Source organism: Polyodon spathula, chromosome 3, assembly GCF_017654505.1.
Source record: "Polyodon spathula isolate WHYD16114869_AA chromosome 3, ASM1765450v1, whole genome shotgun sequence".
Taxonomy (NCBI): Eukaryota; Metazoa; Chordata; class Actinopteri; order Acipenseriformes; family Polyodontidae; genus Polyodon; species Polyodon spathula.
Window position 1 is genome coordinate 25,296,847 of NC_054536.1, and position 21,139 is coordinate 25,317,985.

Genomic DNA, 21,139 nt, shown 5'->3' on the forward strand with positions numbered 1-21,139 from the left:
CAACCTCCAACGAGGGACTATATCATTCATCGGTGGCCTAACCTGTCGAGTGCCTTTCAAAAATTGCTCCACCAGGAAATGAGCTCCAGGGGAGACTGAATCAATTTTTTATTTCTTTATTTATTTTTTGTTATAAATTTAGTTGACAAAGCCACCAAACCCATAGTGCCGGAGGACAACACAGATCTGAGTGGCTTCTACAGCAGACCCACAGGCGGTGCTTAGCCAATTGTGCGCTGCCCCTTGGAACTCCCGGCCACGATTACCGATGGCATAATCTGGACGCGAACCAGCGATCTCCAGGCTGACTATCACCTGATTGCACAGTACTGGGGGGTGGGGGGGTTTCTCCAAGGGGGCCCCTGAAATGTCAGTAGCCCTGGGCCTCCAAGTACCTTAATACAGGCCTGACTGGATGCACCACTCGGGAGCCCCCTCAATTGATTTTTATATGGCTGCCAAACGGACCTTTAAAGTAGAGGGAGATTTCCCCTCATCAGTACGCCCCACTTATAGCCATATTGCGAACAGGTAGAGGCTGCCCTGGTGTTTTATAGGGTGTCAATCGCCCATTTCGATAACCTCAGATGGCTCGATAGGTTGGGGTGCCACAAGGTGCCCTGCGCCTGACTAAGCAGGTCGCGGCGCAGGCCACTCAGGAGCTGCATCAGGGAGGAGAACCAGACTTTCCTGGGCCAGTAAGGGCTATTCGGAGCACCCTGACCAGGTCCTGTCTGACCTTCTCCAGACACAGAGGGAGCAGGGAAACCGGTGGAAAAGCATAGAGTAGACGTGCTGGCCACAGGTGTGCCAGTGTGTCTATTCCTAGAGGTCCCTAGTCTCCTTTTATGAAGAATCACAAGGGAGATTGTGCCGACTCCTGAAAGGCAAAGAGGTCTAACTCTGCTCTCCCGAATCTCTCCCAGATGAGGCTCACAACCTTGGGATGGAGTCTCTATTCTGCACCGCTGAAGACCCCCCCCCCCCCATAGGAGTTCCGCTGTACAGGGAAAAGCTGTGTTAAATTTTGCAGGATGGGATGGTACAGGAGTGAAGATCACAGGAAAGGGCGGGACCAGGAAATAAAAAAAATAAAGCTCTCAGGACGGGCAAGAACGGGATTTAAGCTTCCAGGAATGGGAAGGAACGGGACTACTCTGCCACCAGCAGACAGGAAGAGATACCCGCAGGTATGGACTGCAGGGATAGTGATGTCCATGGAGAATCAGCATCTTGGCAACACAAAATGGTTAATAAAAACCCTTACATTTAACATAGATTGATACTTAAAATATTTCATATTACCCATAATTGTACAGTTATGTCAGTCCTTTAGTTAACAATATTGATACCTGAATTATTGATACTAGCAGAATAACCGAACGATGTGGATTGCTACTGGCATGTATTTAACATATCTCTATATATACATATGTACAGTATATTAAGGACGTGCACATTTTCTATTTTTTATGAATATTATCCCTAATCATAATGCAGACATGCCAACAGCTATGATTTGGCCGTAGCAGCTACTATTTTGGAGGTTCTGCTACAGCGCTATGTTGAAGGGGTATAATACTAGGATTTTTATTAAATAAATAAATGATGGATACTCCCTGAATGTTTATGAAATATTATTTCAATACCAAGTTTTTTGTTGTTTTTTTTTAATGAATTAATGGTCCTTAATACTGTATTTCACTGACAGTTTACTGTGGCACTGACATACTAAAATCTGAGCCGGGTTGCTTAGTAACCGGTTTAGAAAGTGAAACTGCTGCACAAAACTCTAAACAGTTGTTTTTATATTACCAAATTTATATATTACATCATTATATTGCACATTGTGCTTATAAAGACCCTGTGCTTGCACTGTATTTTTTTCTGAAAAAACTAAAACTAAAAACAAATTACTCATAGTATGCCAGTAGTGTTAATGCAAAACCCTATAAACACTCATTTTATACATGAATACAAAAATATCTGGACCTCCAAACAATAGCTGATCTCTGTATATCATGGCATATCATGGGATGGGATGGGACATGGTTTTTTTGGACAGGACAGCATGGTACAGGAATTAAAAAAAAAAAAAAAAAGTTACAGGATGAGACGGGGCAGGACAGGATTTACAAATGATGACTCTTTCATGGGATGGGATGGGACAGGAACATTTTTGAGACGGAGACGGCTGTTGCAGCTCAGCAGGCCAGGCGCCCATTTTCACAGCCCCATTAAATGTCTGAGATCCCATCCCTGGAATGACGGGCCAGCCGATGGGCCAGCGTACGCTTGGTGAAGGGGGCACAAAAGTCACACAAAGTGTGATCAATCAGAACCTCTTGAGCGTGCTCAGGACCCAGACAGACAATGCACGTAACCAGAGGCTACTTGGCCTTGCAAGAAGCACATGCATGAAACCCAGGCATGGCAGAGCCAACACCGTACTGTGTAGTCGTGCACACAGAAGTAACAGTAAGCAGTGCCAGTACAAACAGCAGGCAGTATCAGTGCACATGACAGACAGTGTCAGTACACACAGTATACAGTGTTATTGTACGCAATAGTGTCAGTGCGCAATAGACAGTGGCAGTGTCAGTGTGCACAACATATAGTATCGGTGCACACAAAAATGAGTGTCCCTGAATAATATGGACAGAGTCAGTGCACTCAGAATAGTGTCAGTGCGTAATCTCGGTACAGACCCAGTGCACTCGTTACCGACTCAGTATACTCAGTACCGACCCAGTGCACTCAGTACTGAATGGTTACCGTTAGTGGTGTGTTAACAAGGAAGCCCTGTAACAGCCACTGGCTAACCTTCCAAGACATGAGACTGAAAGCAGCCTGCTTGTAAACAAGCCTTTGTAAAAGTGAGCTGACAGCTACACTAATACAGCATCAAGCTGCTAAAGTAGGCACGCCCACAGTAGCTGCTTGGTTTCGTGTCAATCCTTACTTTGTAAGAAAGAGAGAGAGAGAAACACAGTATTAATATATTATAATAATATAAAATAATATACAACATATTCATTTAATTTAATCTTTAATCTTTATTTTTATATAGTGCCTTTCATAGTGGACCACCATCATAAAGTGCTTTACAAGATACAAGACTATTACACACAACTGGAACGCAAGCGAACACGGTTGAATGTTTTCTTTATTTTTTTCAAACTACGGTGGAGTAGACAGATGGCACAGCCAACTGAGTGCTAAGGATCCCAGGAAGGACGGCTTCCCACGGGGCAATAGGCCGCGGCAGGACTTTACCAACACTCGGCTGAAATACAAGAAAAGCTAGAAATAAACAATTTTTACTTCAGCAATTCAATACTATTAATTCAGCATTTAAAAGCAAAGCTAAAAAATGTTAAAGAAAGGTAATTAGAAAGGTGATAATTTAATATCAGCGCTCTCTCAAGTATTGATGATCAGCCGAAAAGATAAAGGACATTGTTGTCAGTGCGCGCAGCTCCTTTGTGCTCTCGTGGGCAGAGCAGCAGCCACCTCACACTGTTCTGACGAGAAGTCTTTAGTATAAAGATTCAGGTTGAGGTGTCTTAAAGGGAAACACTCATTTTGTAATGGTTAATATTCCCTACTTGAAAAGGAACCACACCCTACCCAGGGCCTTTATACAATAAGTATAAAGTATATAAGTGGCTTTATAAGTGGCTGCGTGTCTCTAATCCCCTTGTAATGCAAACACAACCCTCTGGGGAGTCTTACTGCTATACATACACTGTAATTGGTCACTAAAGGACACGCGCCATTAAGGTCTGATTTTGGCCCATTAACCAGTAGAGATGAGAACAGCTTATACTGCGCATTACTTTACATCCTACACATAAAACCATTTCGGCAGAACACTAACTGCTGCCCACTTTATGTGGACCTGCCTATGTATTTTTTGCACACAGTAATTCATGACTTGTATTTATGTTTATTTCCTTTGCATTTTAAATACACCCCACCCCACACATGAATTAACAAATAAACAAACAATCATAAAACATCCTCTGTCATTTCTATTCCAGCCCTTCATCTTGTACCACTATTAAGTTAATTAAATAAAAAAGACAAACACTTAGTATTCCAGCGCAAACCAGCAATTCATTTCTTTGGTGGACAATTCATTTAAAAGTTTCTCACCTCTGTGCGTTGTGAGGATCTGTGTATCTGAAGTAATACCAGGCCGAATCTACAAATGTATCCATGGTGTCGGTTTCCCTGCGAGCTGGGCCCCCACACCTAGGAAGGAAACATTAGGAATCACAGTAAACCGGGTCAGCACACGACAATTTATTAAAAAAATCAAACAACGAAATGTACACCATAGGCAACGGATGCTGTGTCAACCAGTAAAGCAATTTACGTATATTTGCTTAAAAAGAAATGAATGTTCCCAGATGAAATCTGTTGCTTCAGACGCTGATACTAGTCATGGTACACCGATAATTATTTCCTTCAGGCAATGGCCAAGAATTTATTTGTATACTCTCTGGAGGACAAAAACTAAATCAGGGGCTTTGGCACTATTACTGTAGTATTCTCTCTAGACAGAACCCTGTGTACTACTAATAAAAGCTAAACCAAGTTTTCCTGCTTGTTTTTCTTTCTGGGTCTTTTTTTTAGCTCAAGTGGGCCAACTGGGGTTACTTGACCTTTTAAGTCTTTTTTTTTTTTTGTTGGAAAGCCTTTGAGATATCCTTTAAAATGGTTCTAATATTATTTGTCTGCGTCATCCTCAACACAAAGCAAAACATTTTCTCCATCTGGGCATGAGTTACACAGCTCTTCTTCTGGATGCACAGGCCTGGGCACCATTTTCTACATCATACTTTACAGGTGGGTGAGTCTGAATTTTTCAAGGTCAAGCAGGGCCAAACACTCAAATTACTCAAAGTTTGCCATCTATTATGAGGAAACCAAAGAAGTCACATGACCTCAATATGGTACCCATGTTGGCCATCAGCCAATATCCCAAAGTACTTGATGTTCATAAACTGGAAAGCAAAAAGTCACAATATAGCAGCCACATTAGGTCAGATTTTGGTAAGGAGTTTCCATAAGACAGAGAATATATATAGTGTATACTGAACTGGATTTACAAAGAACACATTAGCCTTTTAATTTTCCACATGCACAGAACTGATTTTGAATAATGTATTCAAGTATTTCAAGGGAAATGTGTTGCTGGTAATTAAGGAAAACTGAGAAGCTAATGGCTCTCCAGATTGACAATACAATACACCAGTCACCTATCATCATCATCATCATCATCATCATCATCATCATCATCATCTCACAGGAATGGATCAGAGTACTTGTGACTCTAACATTCATAAAAAAGGTAATAATGCCATGTGTTTTTTTGGTTCTATTTTGCATAGCATCCTCCACACCCCCCTTTACATTACCACAGTAACTGAACACAGAATAACTTGGAATCTCAGCACTGCTCACAATAATCAAGACAAGGATATTACCGATCATTGGGGGGGGGGGACACGACTAACTAACAACTTTACAAAATATTATAGACCGCTCAGGAGCTTTCAGATTATTCAAGAGCCTGCTGTATGTCAGTAAACACTACAAAAGCACTCCTTTCATGACATCAGCCGCATCTATTTGAGATTCTACCCTGCTATATTTTTAATACTGCTACAGTTGACATCATCTTCTTTAAAAAAATAAAAACTCATAACCAAGACACCTCTTGAAATTCCCTTTGATTGCAAACTCAATTCAAAACAGTGATATTGCAATTGTGACACTCACCTCAGCCAGTTCACAGTATTCCTTTCATCACCTTTTCCCTCTTCTCAATGGATGTGCTAATTGACTAGTTAAGATGTGTTACAAATACAAACATGTCTAGTTGGATTTTAGAGGACTTTTTTTTTTTTACTGTAAAGCAGTATATAATAGAGTTAAAGGAAGGCAAGTGCCTCTATATGGGTGATATTTAGGGGTTCAGATTTTCAGTTTTTACAAAAGATGATGACTGGGTAAATTTTTTTTTTTTTTTATTTGTAATAGCTACACGACATTAATTAACTAAATTGTTTGTGAAATCGGGTTTAATTCCTAATATAACATGTTCCAGTAGAAATCTAGCTTTATTAGGTTTAACTCTAAAATCAGAATCCCTAGTTATAACAGCACTCATAGTGTGTAAACAGTTCACTCCTACCCCGAAATTCCTTCATACACAAATGTTTGCTGTTCTGTAACACTGTATTTCAGTACGATAGACAACTGAATACATGTTCTGAAAAGGCTGAAAGGCAAGAGTCAAAGAGAAGTGGTGTACTTACTGGGGACAGGCACAGGTAAACCAGTGTGAAGCCACTGCTAAAGGTGAAGCCCCCTTCCCTGTAAACGACCCCGCTTTGGGTAACAAGACAGGCAGGCTTTCGGTGGGCACAGGCAGGGTGCCGCAGGACTGGCAGTGCACCATGGGTATCGGGGTCCCCCAGTATCTCTGGCGGGAGACCAGCCAATCCCGCAAATTGGAACTTGTGAGGTATCCACCAACGCTCTTCTCTCGGGCCTTCTGGGTGATGGCATTGAAGGCTGCTCGTCTGTCAAGGCCTGTGAACTAAAGCACGGATCTTTGATTCCAGGACTCAATAATCTGATATTAATATGTACTGACCATGTATCTCTTACTTCACTATTGAATTACTGACACAGGTTAGATAGGGATGTTACTTTTCAAATAAGAACACAGACTGTATAAGGAACCACTGTGTTAAATACAAAAGAATATTTTTCAATTAGTGAAATACAGGAAGATACTAGATTTTAGAAATACAGTAAAACCTATCCAATTCAGTGTCACTTGGGACAGGAAAATTGTACTGGCTTACACACTGTGCTGGATTACAGAGTTACTGTAAAACAAATCTAATAATGTATCTAAAACAAGGTAAAATGACAAAAGTATCTGAATGCTTTTAAAAACAACTTTACTGCTGTGTATAAACAGAATAATAAACATAACAACGCCTCAGCAAACTCTGAACACAACAATGCCTCAACAACATTTTTACCAGTTATTAGCAAGAGCCTGTTTCAACCATTCCCATAGAAAGACGTTCACTTGTCCGTACTGTACCTGCATGCAGGATTCAGGCGCTGCATGCAGATTCATAGCAAGAGAACATTCAAAGAGGAGATTAAATGTTTAAGAGATACAAATGGCAAAATTGTAGATGAAGAAAAAAAATTAGCAAATATATTAAATGATTACTTTTCTCAAGTTTTTACAAAGGAAGATACTGACAACATGCCCCACATGTCATCCAGTTCCTATCCAGTTTTAAATAACTTTAGCATAACTGAGGCAGAAGTGTTAAAGGGACTAGGAGCTCTTAAAATAAACAAATCCCCTGGGCCGGATGAGATCCTCCCAGTAGTACTCAAAGAAATGAAAGAAGTAATTTACAAACCACTAACCAAGATCATGCAACAGTCTCTTGACACAGGGGTGGTACCGACAGACTGGAAAATTGCAAACGTAATACCGTTCCACAAAAAGGGAAACAAAACTGAACCAGGTAACTACAGACCAGTAGGCCTGACTTCTATTATATGCAAACTTATGGAAACTATAATAAGATCCAAAATGGAAAATTACCTTTATGGTAACAGGGTCCTGGGAGACAGTCAACATGGTTTTAGGAAAGGGAGATCATGTCCAACTAACTTGCTTGATTTTTTTGAGGATGCAACATCGATAATGGATAATTGCAAAGCATATGACATGGTTTATTTAGATTTCCAGAAAGCTTTTGACAAAGTCCCACATAAAAGATTAATTCTCAAACTGAACGCAGTTGGGATTCAAGGAAACACATGTACATGGATTAGGGAGTGGTTAACATGTAGAAAACAGAAAGTGCTGATTAGAGGAAAAACCTCAGAATGGAGTGTGGTAACCAGTGGTGTACCACAGGGATCAGTATTAGATCCTCTGCTATTCCTAATCTACATGAATGATTTAGATTCTGGTATAGTAAGCAAACTTGTTAAATTTGCAGACGACACAAAAGTAGGAGGAGTGTCAAACACTGTTGCAGCAGCAAAGGTCATTCAAAATGATCTAGACAAGATTCAGAACTGGGCAGACACATGGCAAATGACATTTAATAGAGAAAAGTGTAAGGTACTGCACGCAGGAAATAAAAATGTACATTATAAATATCATATGGGAGATACTGAAATTGGAGAAGGAATCTATGAAAAAGACCCAGGAGTTTTTGTTGACTCAGAAATGTCTTCATCTAGACAATGTGGGGAAGCTATAAAAAAGGCTAACAAGGTGCTCGGATACATTGTGAAAACTGTTGAATTTAAATCAAGGGAAGTAATGTTAAAACTGTACAATGCACTAGTAAGACCTCATCTTGAATATTGTGTTCAGTTCTGGTCACCTCGCTATAAAAAAGATATTGCTGCTCTAGAAAGAGTGCAAAGAAGAGCGACCAGAATTATTCCGGGCTTAAAAGGCATGTCATATGTAGACAGGCTAAAAGAATTGAATCTGTTCAGTCTTGAACAAAGAAGACTACGTGGCGACCTAATTCAAGCATTCAAAATTCTAAAAGGTATTGACAGTGTTGACCCAAGGGACTTTTTCAGCCTGAAAAAAGAAACAAGGACCAGGGGTCACAAATGGAGATTAGACAAGGGGCATTCAGAACAGAAAATACGAGGCACTTTTTTACACAGAGAATTGTGAGGGTCTGGAATCAACTCCCCAGTAATGTTGTTGAAGCTGACACCCTGGGATCCTTCAAGAAGCTCCTTGATGAGATTCTAGGATCAATAAGCTACTAACAACCAAACGAGCAAGATGGGCCGAATGGCCTCCTCTCGTTTGTAAACTTTCTTATGTTCTTATGTTCTTTCTCTGGCATTCAGGTTTTCTCCATTTTGGTTTTAAGTAGGCATCTTTTCTGTTCAGAATGTCTGAAATGGTTTGCCTTGCGATTTAGAACTTTTCTTTTTATAGTGGCTTTGGTAGACGTTCAGCTTTTTTGGTAAGTGCACATTTTCTTTCAAGACACATTTAAACATTTGACTTTTGATCAACTTCACAATTCAGAATGGCGCAGACGGGACATGCAAGTTTATATTCAACATCTTGCTTTTTTTAATTTTTATTTTTTTATACTAGTTTTAAAAAAGAAAAACCACATGACCCGGCGCCAGATTGCAGTCATGTTTACATTGATTTTAGGCGGAAAGTACGTGAGGTGCACTCCTTTAATATAAAGCCTCGGAACTGCTTCAGCTCCTCTTTTTCATTTATTTCATTTTTACTTTTATTCCTGCTCTTCTTTGCACATGTTTTTGTCCATTGTGAGCAGCCTTGACAGCTCTATAATATTGTCAGAGGCGATGGCAGCACTTCCTTTCTGGCCCATCTGCAGAATGTCTTACCTTATGCGGCAATCTAACCGCATGTAGTTGCTGTGTGATCTGCCAACTTCTAGTTTTACTTCGTTTACATTTATAATTTTTTTTTTAAATTTAGAGCGACCAATTATTATTTTTATTTATTTATTTTCCACCTAATTTGGATTGTCAAATTATGTTATTTTCTCCTCAGTGTAGCGAGTCTGCACACAGCACAGGCGTTCTGAGGGCGTGAGAGTCCTCCAATCTAAAGCCAGAATCGCTTTTACAGCAAGTAATCCAGAGCAGAGGTGGGCGGGCTACCGATCCCGGAGAACAGAGATCAGCCCTGCTTTTTATCCACTCTAAATGTGCTTGGTGTCTGGCCAGCAGGGTTCGCTGTTGGGCAATGAGGAGAAGCAATCCCTGCCGGTTTACCACCCCCCACCCCGGGAGCGTCAGCGCCAACGTAACCCCAGCAAAATTTAGCAGCTAGCAACAAAGCTTTAAAATGGATGAGCTACTCGGGGACCCCCTCACTTACATTTTTTAACGGAATAAACCTTGCTAGCACACAACCGTGGTCATGCAAAATATATCTATATCTATCTATAGTATAAATATTTATCTAGACTCAATCACTGACAGTTATGCTGTGTTTAAGGTAAACTGAACATGTACCACATCCCACTGTATGGCTCTTCACTAATTTGTGTGATTTGGCTTTTCATAGGTCTTTCATGCACTCTGTAAACACTAAACCTACTGTACAAGTTCATCAACATTGTTTAGCTATTACTGTCCTTGTGGGTAAGCAGCTTGTTATATGATGACAATTATGTTTACTCAAGGCTGCAGAATCCTATTTTACTACAGTATACTTGAGAAGCGATCGTCTCGTGAGGGTGCCTAGTTTAATTGTCGTGCGGTGTTACATGTAATGGCCTTTGAAATATAATGACATCACAGTACAGTATTTTACTGTCAGGACTACCACTGCATTTAAGCATCTATGGCTTACTTATTTTCTGTTGTGATGCAAATCTCAGTTTTTCAGTAAGTGGAGACACAAAGCTCTGCAATCCCCACCTCCTCCATTTTACTTGATCAAGTACTATATTACATGCAGTCAGTCTGCCCGGAAATGATTCTTATAAGCGGATTGCTTGATTCTTACAAGTGGATTATTTTACATTGGTTGGTATAGGAATGATTTTTACCCCAGTGGTTTTGATCACTATATGCGGTTTATTCTTATATCAGTGATTCTTATAAACAGAGTGCACTGTATTACATCAGATGTTGGCAAATAAAAGTATTTAACATTTAAAAAGTTGCAAAAACACTGTCTACTGGCAAAGTAAAATAATCCATTCACTCTGCATTCGACTTCAAGCAACATCACTGACCTCTCCAGAGTGAATCAGCTTCTCCGTCCCATCGGGCAGCGTTTCCAGAACCTGCAGGCAGGTCAGCCCCAGGCTCCTGGCCACGACAGAGTCATCTGGGCTGGTGTCAGGAATACCTGTCATAGGAGGAGCGGTAAAGGCCTTTCAGCAATAGCTGACTACATGGCTTTTATCCAAAATAATCATTTGTATATAGCAGTCTATGTATTAATCCGACCCCACAGGGACTTCATTCAGGAACAAGGTAATGCAGGGGTGAAATTCTAAACAAAAAAGTGTTCATATGCACAGCTGGGTGTGAACATACATTTGAGTGTGCCAACGAATAAATTAAGGTGTGTTACAAATACAAACATAAACACTTCTAAAATGTATGCATATCAGTAGATGATCATTTTTTAATACAAAATAAGCCTTAAATAATAACAGATAAAATATAACCAATTCACCATGAACAAAGAAGATGCAAATACTGAAAGCGTTGTACCCTCTGCTTGTATCACTCACTCACGTACTGTAATATAATATTACACTATGCAGTAACTGCTGTAGAGAGGGAATTTTGTTTCAAGATATCTTAAAAAAACATAGTATAAAAAATTATACAAACAATTCACAATAGGGGCTGAAAATTGTAACATAACAGGCCTTACTATTAAAAAATATATGTACTTGCCTTGGCCATTTTAATCGCCATAGTATTCTCTGAAATCATCCTCATACTTTCCAGACCCTGACCTACAACAGGGCCTGGCCATGAATCATTGATAGCCTTGGATTAGAACATATATCCCTGTTATTTTGTTATCCCTGTTATATCCCATTTTTATTTTTGTACGTATTACTTATCCTACAATGAAACACTCTGTGTGCTTCTGTCTATATTAATTATCATGAACTACTCCAGGAAAAAATGCTTTTAAAAAGGTTTCTCAAAGCTGAACAAAGGAAGTGTGATGGAACTTCATCAACCAACTGATTTTTTTCGCCGTAGTTTCAGGAGAATTTTTCTTAACAGATTTCCTAGTCAGCAAATACTTAAATTAACACTCTCATCGCTCCATGTCATGAATCGGCATAAACCTGTTTGAAATTGCACCATGTTTAGTTTATTAAGAAGAAAAAGGGAGAGCAGTCGGTGTGCTTAGCTGCTACAGCCTTCATCAATATTCGGTTGGAGAAGGGAAATAAAGAAAGAAATCAAATGCTTTTGGAATCTACAGAGAAAAATAATAATTTTTAAAAAATGTTATATTAAGATGAACAATAGTGATTATTGTTGTTGTTTAACAGCTACTCATGTTTTAAAAAAAATATTTCACATTCGCAACAAAAAAAGGAAGTCATGATTGTTTACTGCTTCAATATGACACCATAACAAGAATAATATCATTACAGCCCATTCGCTTCTGTTTTAGTTTAAAATAAAGTATGAATCAGGTCAGAAAAAACAGCTAATAACAAAATACTAATCATACTCCAAAAATGAATCTGTGTCATTAGGGGTTTTGCACTTGAGGCCCCTAGTATACCTTAGGTATTTCGCCCCTGGTTTACAGCGCTTTGCTTCACCCTTCTCCTTGTAAACTGGATACACAATCTGGTTTTCTATGACAGTATACTAGACTAGACTAAATGGAAAAATTTGTGAAAAGTTTGACGAATCAGTTTAGTGCAAGACACTTTGCAAAAAAAAACAGAAATGATAAAAATGGAAGGCCAAAACCAAAACTGCAAGTGGCAAGTACTTACAGAAAAGCAGGAAGAGAGTTGCAACAGGATTTCACTGAAGCGGTGTACAGTTGTGAATGGATCTGTGGTGCTCGGTTTAGAGAATCGCTATTAGTAGCCGACATTAAGACATTTTTGTTTTATCTGTCATCTAAAAGTTGTTGAAAAAGTCACTGCACTTAACACCCACATTTCTGAGAACGTACATCTGATAACGGTTAAACGTTTAGATAAAATACTTAACATTTGGCTGAACTATTAAAATATTCAATAAATACACATCTGGAGCATGTTGTGTACAGTACCCGACAGCCATTGTGGGAGAGATGCCTGTATTTGAAATGTGCCCTTCGATGTTGAAAACAATCTGCTAAACATAGCAAAACTTTTCCAATGAATGCAAATAAAGCTATTCACCGCCTCACATAATTCTGCGTGGGAGACTTCAAGCACTGTAATGTATCAAGATCTCCTGGCACAACAATACAGGAGGAATTAATTTGGAGAGGGGGGGGGGTCGGTACTGAGCTTCTCCATACAGAACCACGGGGACATTGGACATGACGACATTATTATATGTTGTTTATTTAAATATAAAGGTTTAGTTAACAGTTCTGTTTCTGAATAAGATACTACCTGAGGCTCAAAATTTGCAGGACCTGTGTGGTTTTGTACAATCGAAATAAGTAGCTTTTTCTTTGCAACATTCAAATTCAATATAAAAGAAGATATAAAATGTAGCAATACCAGAATATTTGTTGTTCAGACACTATATTTCATTTTAAATCCTAACCTATGAAACCTGTATTTTAACAGTGATGTAATTATTCAAATATTGAGAAGACAACAGTTCTTGCATACATAAAGTTTGGTGTGATATTAATTCTAAAATCACATTTCAGCAAAATGAGCTTAAGCTGGTTGACAAGATAAAGAGAGTTCAGCTACGTGAGTTGTAAGGACATCTTAACCAATGAGGGTTGCAGCTCCAGCTTTTCGGCTGACCAGTTGATTTGATAGGCTGTTTGACTGTGTTCTGACTTATACTCATGAATATGCATTTGACTGCTATTAATATGATTGGCCAGCTCGACACAACCCTCAACTTAACTACCAGTGTCAATCACACACTGAAGTAAAAGTAACCCACTTACTTGAAACGCAAACATCAAATGATTCTAAATACACCAGAATTTATATTTTCTGGTTTTATTTCAGAGCACTACACATATGAGGGATGAAATGAATTTTATTTTGTGGCAAAGTATAAAAGGGCCTAAATAAATTATTAGTGGGTCAAACAAGCTGTCTCTGTCCCCTGAAAACATAAAATGAAAAATCTTTGAGGTTCATTTCAGACTTTGCCAAGGCATTGACCGGTTTTGGGGTTTGCCCATAACATATACATAAGCAGTGCCTTGCAAAAGTTTTCAGACCCATGACCAATTCTCTCATATTACCAAATTACAAATGGTACATTGAAATTTCGTTCTGTTTGATATTTTATTTTTAAACACTGAAACTCAGAATCCATTATTGTAAGGTGACATTGGTTTTATGTTGGGAAATATTTTTAAGAAAAATAAAAAACTGAAATATCTTGCTTGCATAAGTATTCAACCCCTGTGCTGTGGAAGCTCCCAGTTTGCACAGACGAAAAAATTTGCCCTAACGAGGACACAATTACCTTACCATTGGCCTCCACCTGTGAACCGTTAAAGTTGCTGTCACATTTTCTGGATAAAAACCCCACTGTTGAAGGATCATTGGTAAGGCTGTGAATCTGAAGGAAAATGAAGACCAAAGAGCACTTTGAAGGAGCTACAGAGTTCAGTGGCTGGGGGAGTGGAGTAATGGTGCACCAGTCAACCATACCAAGAGCTCTGCATAACACTGGCCTGTATGGGAGGGTGGCAAGAAAGAAGCCGTTAGTCAAAAAGTACCATCTGAAAGCACATCTGGAGTTTGCTAGAAAGCATGAGAGTGACCCAGCTGTGATGTGGGAAAAGGTTTTGTGGTCAGATGAGACCAAGATAGAGCTTTTTGGTCAAAACTCAAAGCGCTATGTGTGGCGCAAACCTAACACTGCCCATGCCTCAAGACACACCATCCCTACAGTGAAGTATGGTGGTGGCAGCATCATGCTGTGGGGATGCTTCTCATCAGCAGGGACTGGGCATCTTGTTACAATTGAAGGAAGAATGGATGGAGCAAAATACAGGAAAATACTGCAAGAGAATCTGCTTCAGTCCGCTAAAAAACTGAAGCTTGGGAGGAAATTCACCTTTAAGCAGGACAATGATCCCAAGCACAAGGCCAAAGCAACACTGGAGTGGCTCAAGAACAAAAAGGTGAATGTCCTACAGTGGCCCAGTCAAAGTCCTGATCTTAATCCGATTAAGAATCTGTGGCACTATTTGAAAATTGTGGTCCACAAGCGTCGTCCAACCAACCTGAACAACCTGGAGCAAATCTGCCAAGAAGAATGAGCCAAAATCACTCCGACACTGTGCGCAAAGCTGGTACATACTTACCCCAAAAGACTTAAAGCTGTTACTGCGGCGAATAGTGGCTCTACCAAATATTAATGTGTGGGGGCTGAATACTTATGCAAGCAAGATATTTCAGTTTTTTATTTTTCTTAAAAATATTTCCCAACATAAAACCAATGTCACCTTACAATAATGGATTCTGAGTTGTTTAAAAATAAAATATCAAACAGAACGAAATTTCAATGTACCATTTGTAATTCGGTAATATGAGAGAATTGGTCAGGGGTCTGAATACTGTTGCAAGGCACTGGTCGTATCAGTTGAAACTTCCTTTGAAGTGAAGGTGCAGGCACGGTCTCCTTTGTATCTGTTGTGATTTTAAGAATCATTTTCTTCAAACCAGTGCTTTTTAAGGTAATGAGACTTGCCACATCAGTGTTCAAAGTAGGCCGATGAGAGCTTTAATTCAGTTAAATTTAGATAGTCTTAATGTTATTTATTACTGATTTGTTTTATTCGGGATATCTTTATTCGGTCTCAGTGTTTTTTTTTTTTTTTTTTTATTCCTATTGACCTCTGTATTATTTATTTTGTTTGAAATACATTTTCAATTGATCATAGTTATATCAGCCCTTCTAGGACCTTTGAAAGTCCAGGAAGTCTGTGTCATTACCAAATTTGTCAAAAGGTCTTCCTTTGAGGTGTTACTGTTTACTGCTTACCCCATGTTGTTTAGATTCTGAATAAATTACATTGATTAATTGTGTCTCCGAATTCTGTCTGTATTTTTTAAATAAGCCAATATGACCTACAAAAGCCTAATTGACAGACAACTGTAAGTAGGCAAGAATTTAAACATACAATTTCCAGGTGGGGCAGCAGAGGACGCTGTCAGTGTTGAGAACAAGACAATTATTGACATTTATGGAGGAAAACGAACATGGTGTTTTAGGGGCAGAAATAAATTGATACTTTTTCGATATTAAATTGACTGTATTTTCTATTAAGTAAGACTGGATGCTTTATCCAGCAGACAACATTCAACAAAACCAAACCATAGCCCTCCCTGTGCTCACTCAAGGTTTTCTTTGTATACTTTAGTAGTTCTATATTCTTTTTTTTTTTATTTCTCTGGTGGATATTTGTATGTTGAGATTCTGTAATAGCCAATGCTTCTGTTTGCTCAGCAAGCAGCAATTTACTGGACATCAGCACCTGGCTCGCACGAGTCCTACACCCAGTCCTGGGTTTCAGAAATTCCCTTGTTAAGGTCTACACTAGGGTTGGAGCAATACTTTATAATCATGATATTATCCAGAATTAGTTTAGTCTTGATCACACTTATCACAGAATTAGTCAACGCATAAGAGTTGTTCATGCAGCTAGAAGGGACTGACAATATTTAACATAGGTCTGACTTATTTAAGGGTAGTTTTGAGTTTCAAGGCCTATATCAGCACATTCACTCTTCTATAGACTGCATCAGGGATTGAATACAGACTATTGCATGGCTAATTAATCTTTTCAATATTTACATGTATATATGTAGGTTCTTCAATGCAAGTCTACTCTCACAGGACTCAACACCAAGAAGAAACGAACGGGATCCTGAAAAGCTGCACCAGCCACAAACACTCTTTGACACCATTAGTTTTTTCAGATGAATCTCAGTTCAACATCAGTTCGAATTTCGCATACGTTTGTCTTAGAGAATGGCCTCAAAGGAGTGCTCAATGAAACATGTGTGCTGACAGTAAAGTCTATTTTCTGTGCATTATGCTGGATAATTCATGTACACTGCTGTATATGCATTGCCTGCTCACCTATTGTAGTATCCAGATGACCCTCAAACTTCAGTTTAGCTGAGATGGTAACAGGGATCTCCAGTCCAGTAAGAAGATTCACAGCGATGACTGAGGTCAGGCAGTCTGCAGGGATTGTGAATTACAAATATAGACAAACATGTTTAATTAATTAGATATGACCTGTCCTCACTCATCACTTTTAATGACGACACATCTTCAGCAGCCTATGCTGCATAAAGAGCTCAGTGGGACTCCCAATTAAAACATAAAGAGCCACTTAATGGGGGTGGAAGCAAAGGAAAGCATGAATGTCTTGCGAACTTTGCTATGTTCTTCATTTGTTATCATTAGTCACTGCGTGCCTTGTAACTACTGAGTATAGGAGAAAACAAAACAATGAATAGAGAATGCGCAGGTTGCACAAGAGGCAGTCTCTTCAGCGCACACTGATTTTCCTTATTTAAGCACCTGCATTTTGTGATAAACTGTTGACACACTTGACATGAGAATGCTAAGTAGCATTTTGGTGTCCTTCATTTGGTATTGGTCATACTTGTGGTATTCTAGAGAATAGAACCATGCATTATTTAATCAATAAATACAGAACAATCAAAAGTGGTAAATTTAGAAAAAACAAAAGGGTGTTGAATGCATAATAAGCCACTTTGTAGAAGGTAGCAAGCTCAGCTTTATTCTTTGCCTTGTAACCAGTTTTTTTTATGTTCCTAATAATCATGACATGGGTGTACAAGTTACAAATCTACAAATGTCAATGGATGCTGTCTCTAGCGTGAATACATTTAGTTCCATGGCTTCAACATGAATTCAAGAGGTCAAGGTCACGGACACATTTAACAGGGCAGAGCAGTATTTACTGTTTTCCCTCATAAACTTGCTTTAGATAATCTTTGATTCTGTTGGTCTTTTCAACGACAGAACAATGCTGTATGCATACAGACAGTCCCATGGACACAAGCAATTGCAACCGCTGTACCACAGTGTCACTAAAGCATTCCCTTACCTTTCCCTGCTATGAAATCCTTTTGGAGAATCTCTTTCAGGGGGCTATTCCCATGCAGTAAGCGGTGATTCGGAAGAATGGAGAGATGAGTGGCTCCGTAAACAGCCTCAGGAGTGAAGGTGTACGCCGACAGCTTCTCCCATGCCACCTGGCCATTCACCTAGACCGCCCAACACAAGGCAAACAGCAGAAGCACAAACTCACAGCTTCAGCAAGTCAGGTATTAATCAGTTATTTGAATGTATCCAAACACTGGTCACTGCTTTCAAATACTTTATTGATCATGAAGATGACCTCTTGGGATGCTGCTAAGAGCTAAAGAGAGCCCAGAAAACCCTCAAAGACAGGGTTGGAAGTAGAGGTGCCACCTACCTTTAAATGGAAGTCGAAGAAGCATCCAGTGCATTCTCCTATCCAGTTGGCTTGCATCCCCTTCACACCGTACCACTCAGGGAGGTCAGCCAATGCATCGAGCAGAGGCTGCAAAATGACAGACAGAAGGCTGTATTTGTGAACTGTTCCGACATACATTTAATTTACACGTATGAATAAAAGTATTAAAGACAATTTTCGAGTGATCAAACAATAAAATAAGCACTCAAGTAAAAGACCTTTAATGGCTTCTTCCACAGTTTATTACCCTACTAGAGTAGACAAAACAAACGTAGATTTAAGAGAATTATAAAAAAAAAAAAAAGGATGACAGTATACATTTTCATTAAAAAACACCTTCATTCGCTTGAGAGAATAGCATCTAACAGATGAGAAAAGAGTATTGAAATGTATACACTTGGACAATTCATTTACAAGTGAAACTAGGCCTAATAATGGTCATAACATAAACATATGGTAAGCAACTGCAGATATAATCTCTCTCTCTCTAACTGTATTTATTTAACAGCTTGTCGCAAAGTGGTTAACTGTGCAGGAATGCAGCAGTGATCAATGATCACACAGACAACAATAATCCAGGTGCAATGTTATTTTATTTTGTAATCCAATTAGTCTGATGACCCAAAGACAGTAAATAATAACAATGTTAACAGGCAATAAAGCAGCGAGTATTGCTTTGTTTTAATCCACAGGTTGGTCCCGAAATAATAACAGCCCCGTTCCTAAACACCCACACGTAACACAAACACAAGTCCACCGTGTGTGCTCTGGTGCTCGTAGTGCAAATACAGTTTATCGTGCAAACAAGGTGAAGTGTTGTTCGGGTTCAGTGCTGTCCTTTAGCGACAGCTCTGGATTGTATTAGCCATCTAAATAACAACAAACAGTATATTTATTAAGGAAAAAACACGCAAAACACTCACAATAACAACACAGGTTTCTCCTTCTGGTTCAGCTTAACAATAACAAGGAACAGATCACTTCGCTACGTTCCCTTTTGTACTGTCAATCAAGATCCCTTGGTTAACTAGTGCAACTGTTCCTCCAATCCGCAAAACTGTACTAACCTGTGTAATCATTTTGTCACCTTCTAAATTTAATATTCTTTCTTTATGTGTCCATGTATTTTCCTTGAATTGTGGGTTTTACTTGTGTTGAGAAGAGGATTTTGTCCTGTATATTAGTTTGATGCTGTTGTTCTGAAATGCTCTCCTGGTTAACCCGAGCTCCTGTGAACAACATGTACGGGATATGTTTGTCTACACTGCCCTTTGAAAAAAAACTAATAGTGACAATATCTTTCACATTTATAATTGCAGATGTTACCTTAATATTCATTTCATTATAGCTACTAGTGTCTGTAATTATGTTTTTATTCTCCCTCGTTTCATCAGGTATTCTCTTAATTATATTTTTAAAAAATGTTTGAACTAAAATTAGCTTCCTAACTTTTTTCTTTTTTCCCCTCATAACTGTCTTTGCATGCAGGCTGGTATGAGGCACAGCTTTACGTTTCGTTGGCGTCTCTTTTTTGAACTCCGCGACCACTTGTACTTTAGCCTAGTGGTCTCTCAATATTGCAAAACAGTTTCCTACTGTTTGCATAGAAGGTTCTGGGGTGCTGTTTCAGCTTTTGCAGTTATATTCTGTGTGTAGCATGATTCATTCTGTAGTTTAGGTGGTTTTCTGTGCATTTCGACAGAATCCTGGAGGGACTGGTGATTAAACTTGTTAGCTTGTGATTACAAAGAGTGTAGTTATAGAAGTAAAGATAAACACAAAATGCAATTCAAGCAGATGAGTAGAAAAAAGCTTCTTACATGTAGTCGTACACTGTTTCATACATGCTAACATTCTGAGAATAAAATATTGGTAAATACTGAACACTTGTTTTGGCATGTTTTATGTTGATAAAAGTATTACTTAAAGGTCGGGGACCACAATAAGGTCCTACACTGGGGCTCACCTTTCTCTTCCATCGCCACTCAAGGGATACTTAAAGCACAGAAAAAAGCGATGGTAAGGAAGAGATTTCCTGTAAAACTGTAATGAGACAAATTATATAGAGCCAGGTTTTTCTGTTCTGGATTAAATTATGGGAGATTCTAACTGTCACATCAAAGTGATGGACACATTAAAATCACCATGGATTTAGTCAATTGGCAAAAAAAACTAGTTGTGATCTGCCATCAAGTTTGTTCACACTGCAAGTAATCAAAATGCTGGGCACAAGATGACAAGCTGCGTGCAATGGCCTTTGCATGAACTACAGTGAAGAAGCCGAGAAAATGAGTGACTAGCCGAAGGGGAAAAAAAGTAACAACTCTCTTAAATGTTTTTAGCACCGACTGTCGTCACGAATTTCTAGTTCATTTATCGTTTTTTTGATGTGGAAAGGTTAAGCTGCATTAGAAAGTCAGTTAACATTGGCGGAGGGATTCATTTGTCCAATTATGCTTTCAGTGCTCATGAAACTGCTAACACCACTGACCCATTTTCAGATGTATTTACAGCTTTGGAGCAATTCCTGTTAACATTATTATTTTTTTTATTTGCACTATTAATGCAGGCATGAAAATAAGACTCCCATTGCATAGCAGTTTCACCCTTTCCAGGTTTTAATATGAACTTCACTAACCCAATGTATATGTAACAAGCTCATGTGTGTCTTCTTCAACTCATAGTAAAACTAGGAATGGATCCAGCTGCTTTGCAATGGGTTTCTTATTTCTATCCCTGTAATGGAATTTCAAATCTCATTTCAGTAAAGACTCCAAGGTCATAAAAAAGAGGTGTAATTTTGCTTAGCTTGGTAGTGCTGCCAACAATTAGACAAAGGACTGAAAAGAAGATACTTTTCCCTATGACACA

At 39.0% G+C, this 21,139-nt stretch overlaps 1 protein-coding gene across 3 annotated transcripts in view; it reads right to left on the reverse strand.

Moving 5' to 3' along the window:
• The window catches only part of lars2 (leucyl-tRNA synthetase 2, mitochondrial), an 81,664-nt gene that overhangs the window by 21,574 nt on the left and 38,951 nt on the right, over positions 1–21,139 (reverse strand). For all 3 annotated transcript variants that reach the window (XM_041244798.1, XM_041244800.1, XM_041244799.1), the window contains 6 exons: positions 18,248–18,355; positions 17,876–18,035; positions 16,873–16,977; positions 10,827–10,942; positions 6,330–6,613; positions 4,159–4,257 (listed from right to left, as the gene is read on the reverse strand). In XM_041244798.1, the coding sequence (XP_041100732.1) occupies positions 4,159–4,257; positions 6,330–6,613; positions 10,827–10,942; positions 16,873–16,977; positions 17,876–18,035; positions 18,248–18,355 (872 nt within the window). The remainder of the gene's footprint in view (positions 1–4,158; positions 4,258–6,329; positions 6,614–10,826; positions 10,943–16,872; positions 16,978–17,875; positions 18,036–18,247; positions 18,356–21,139) is intronic.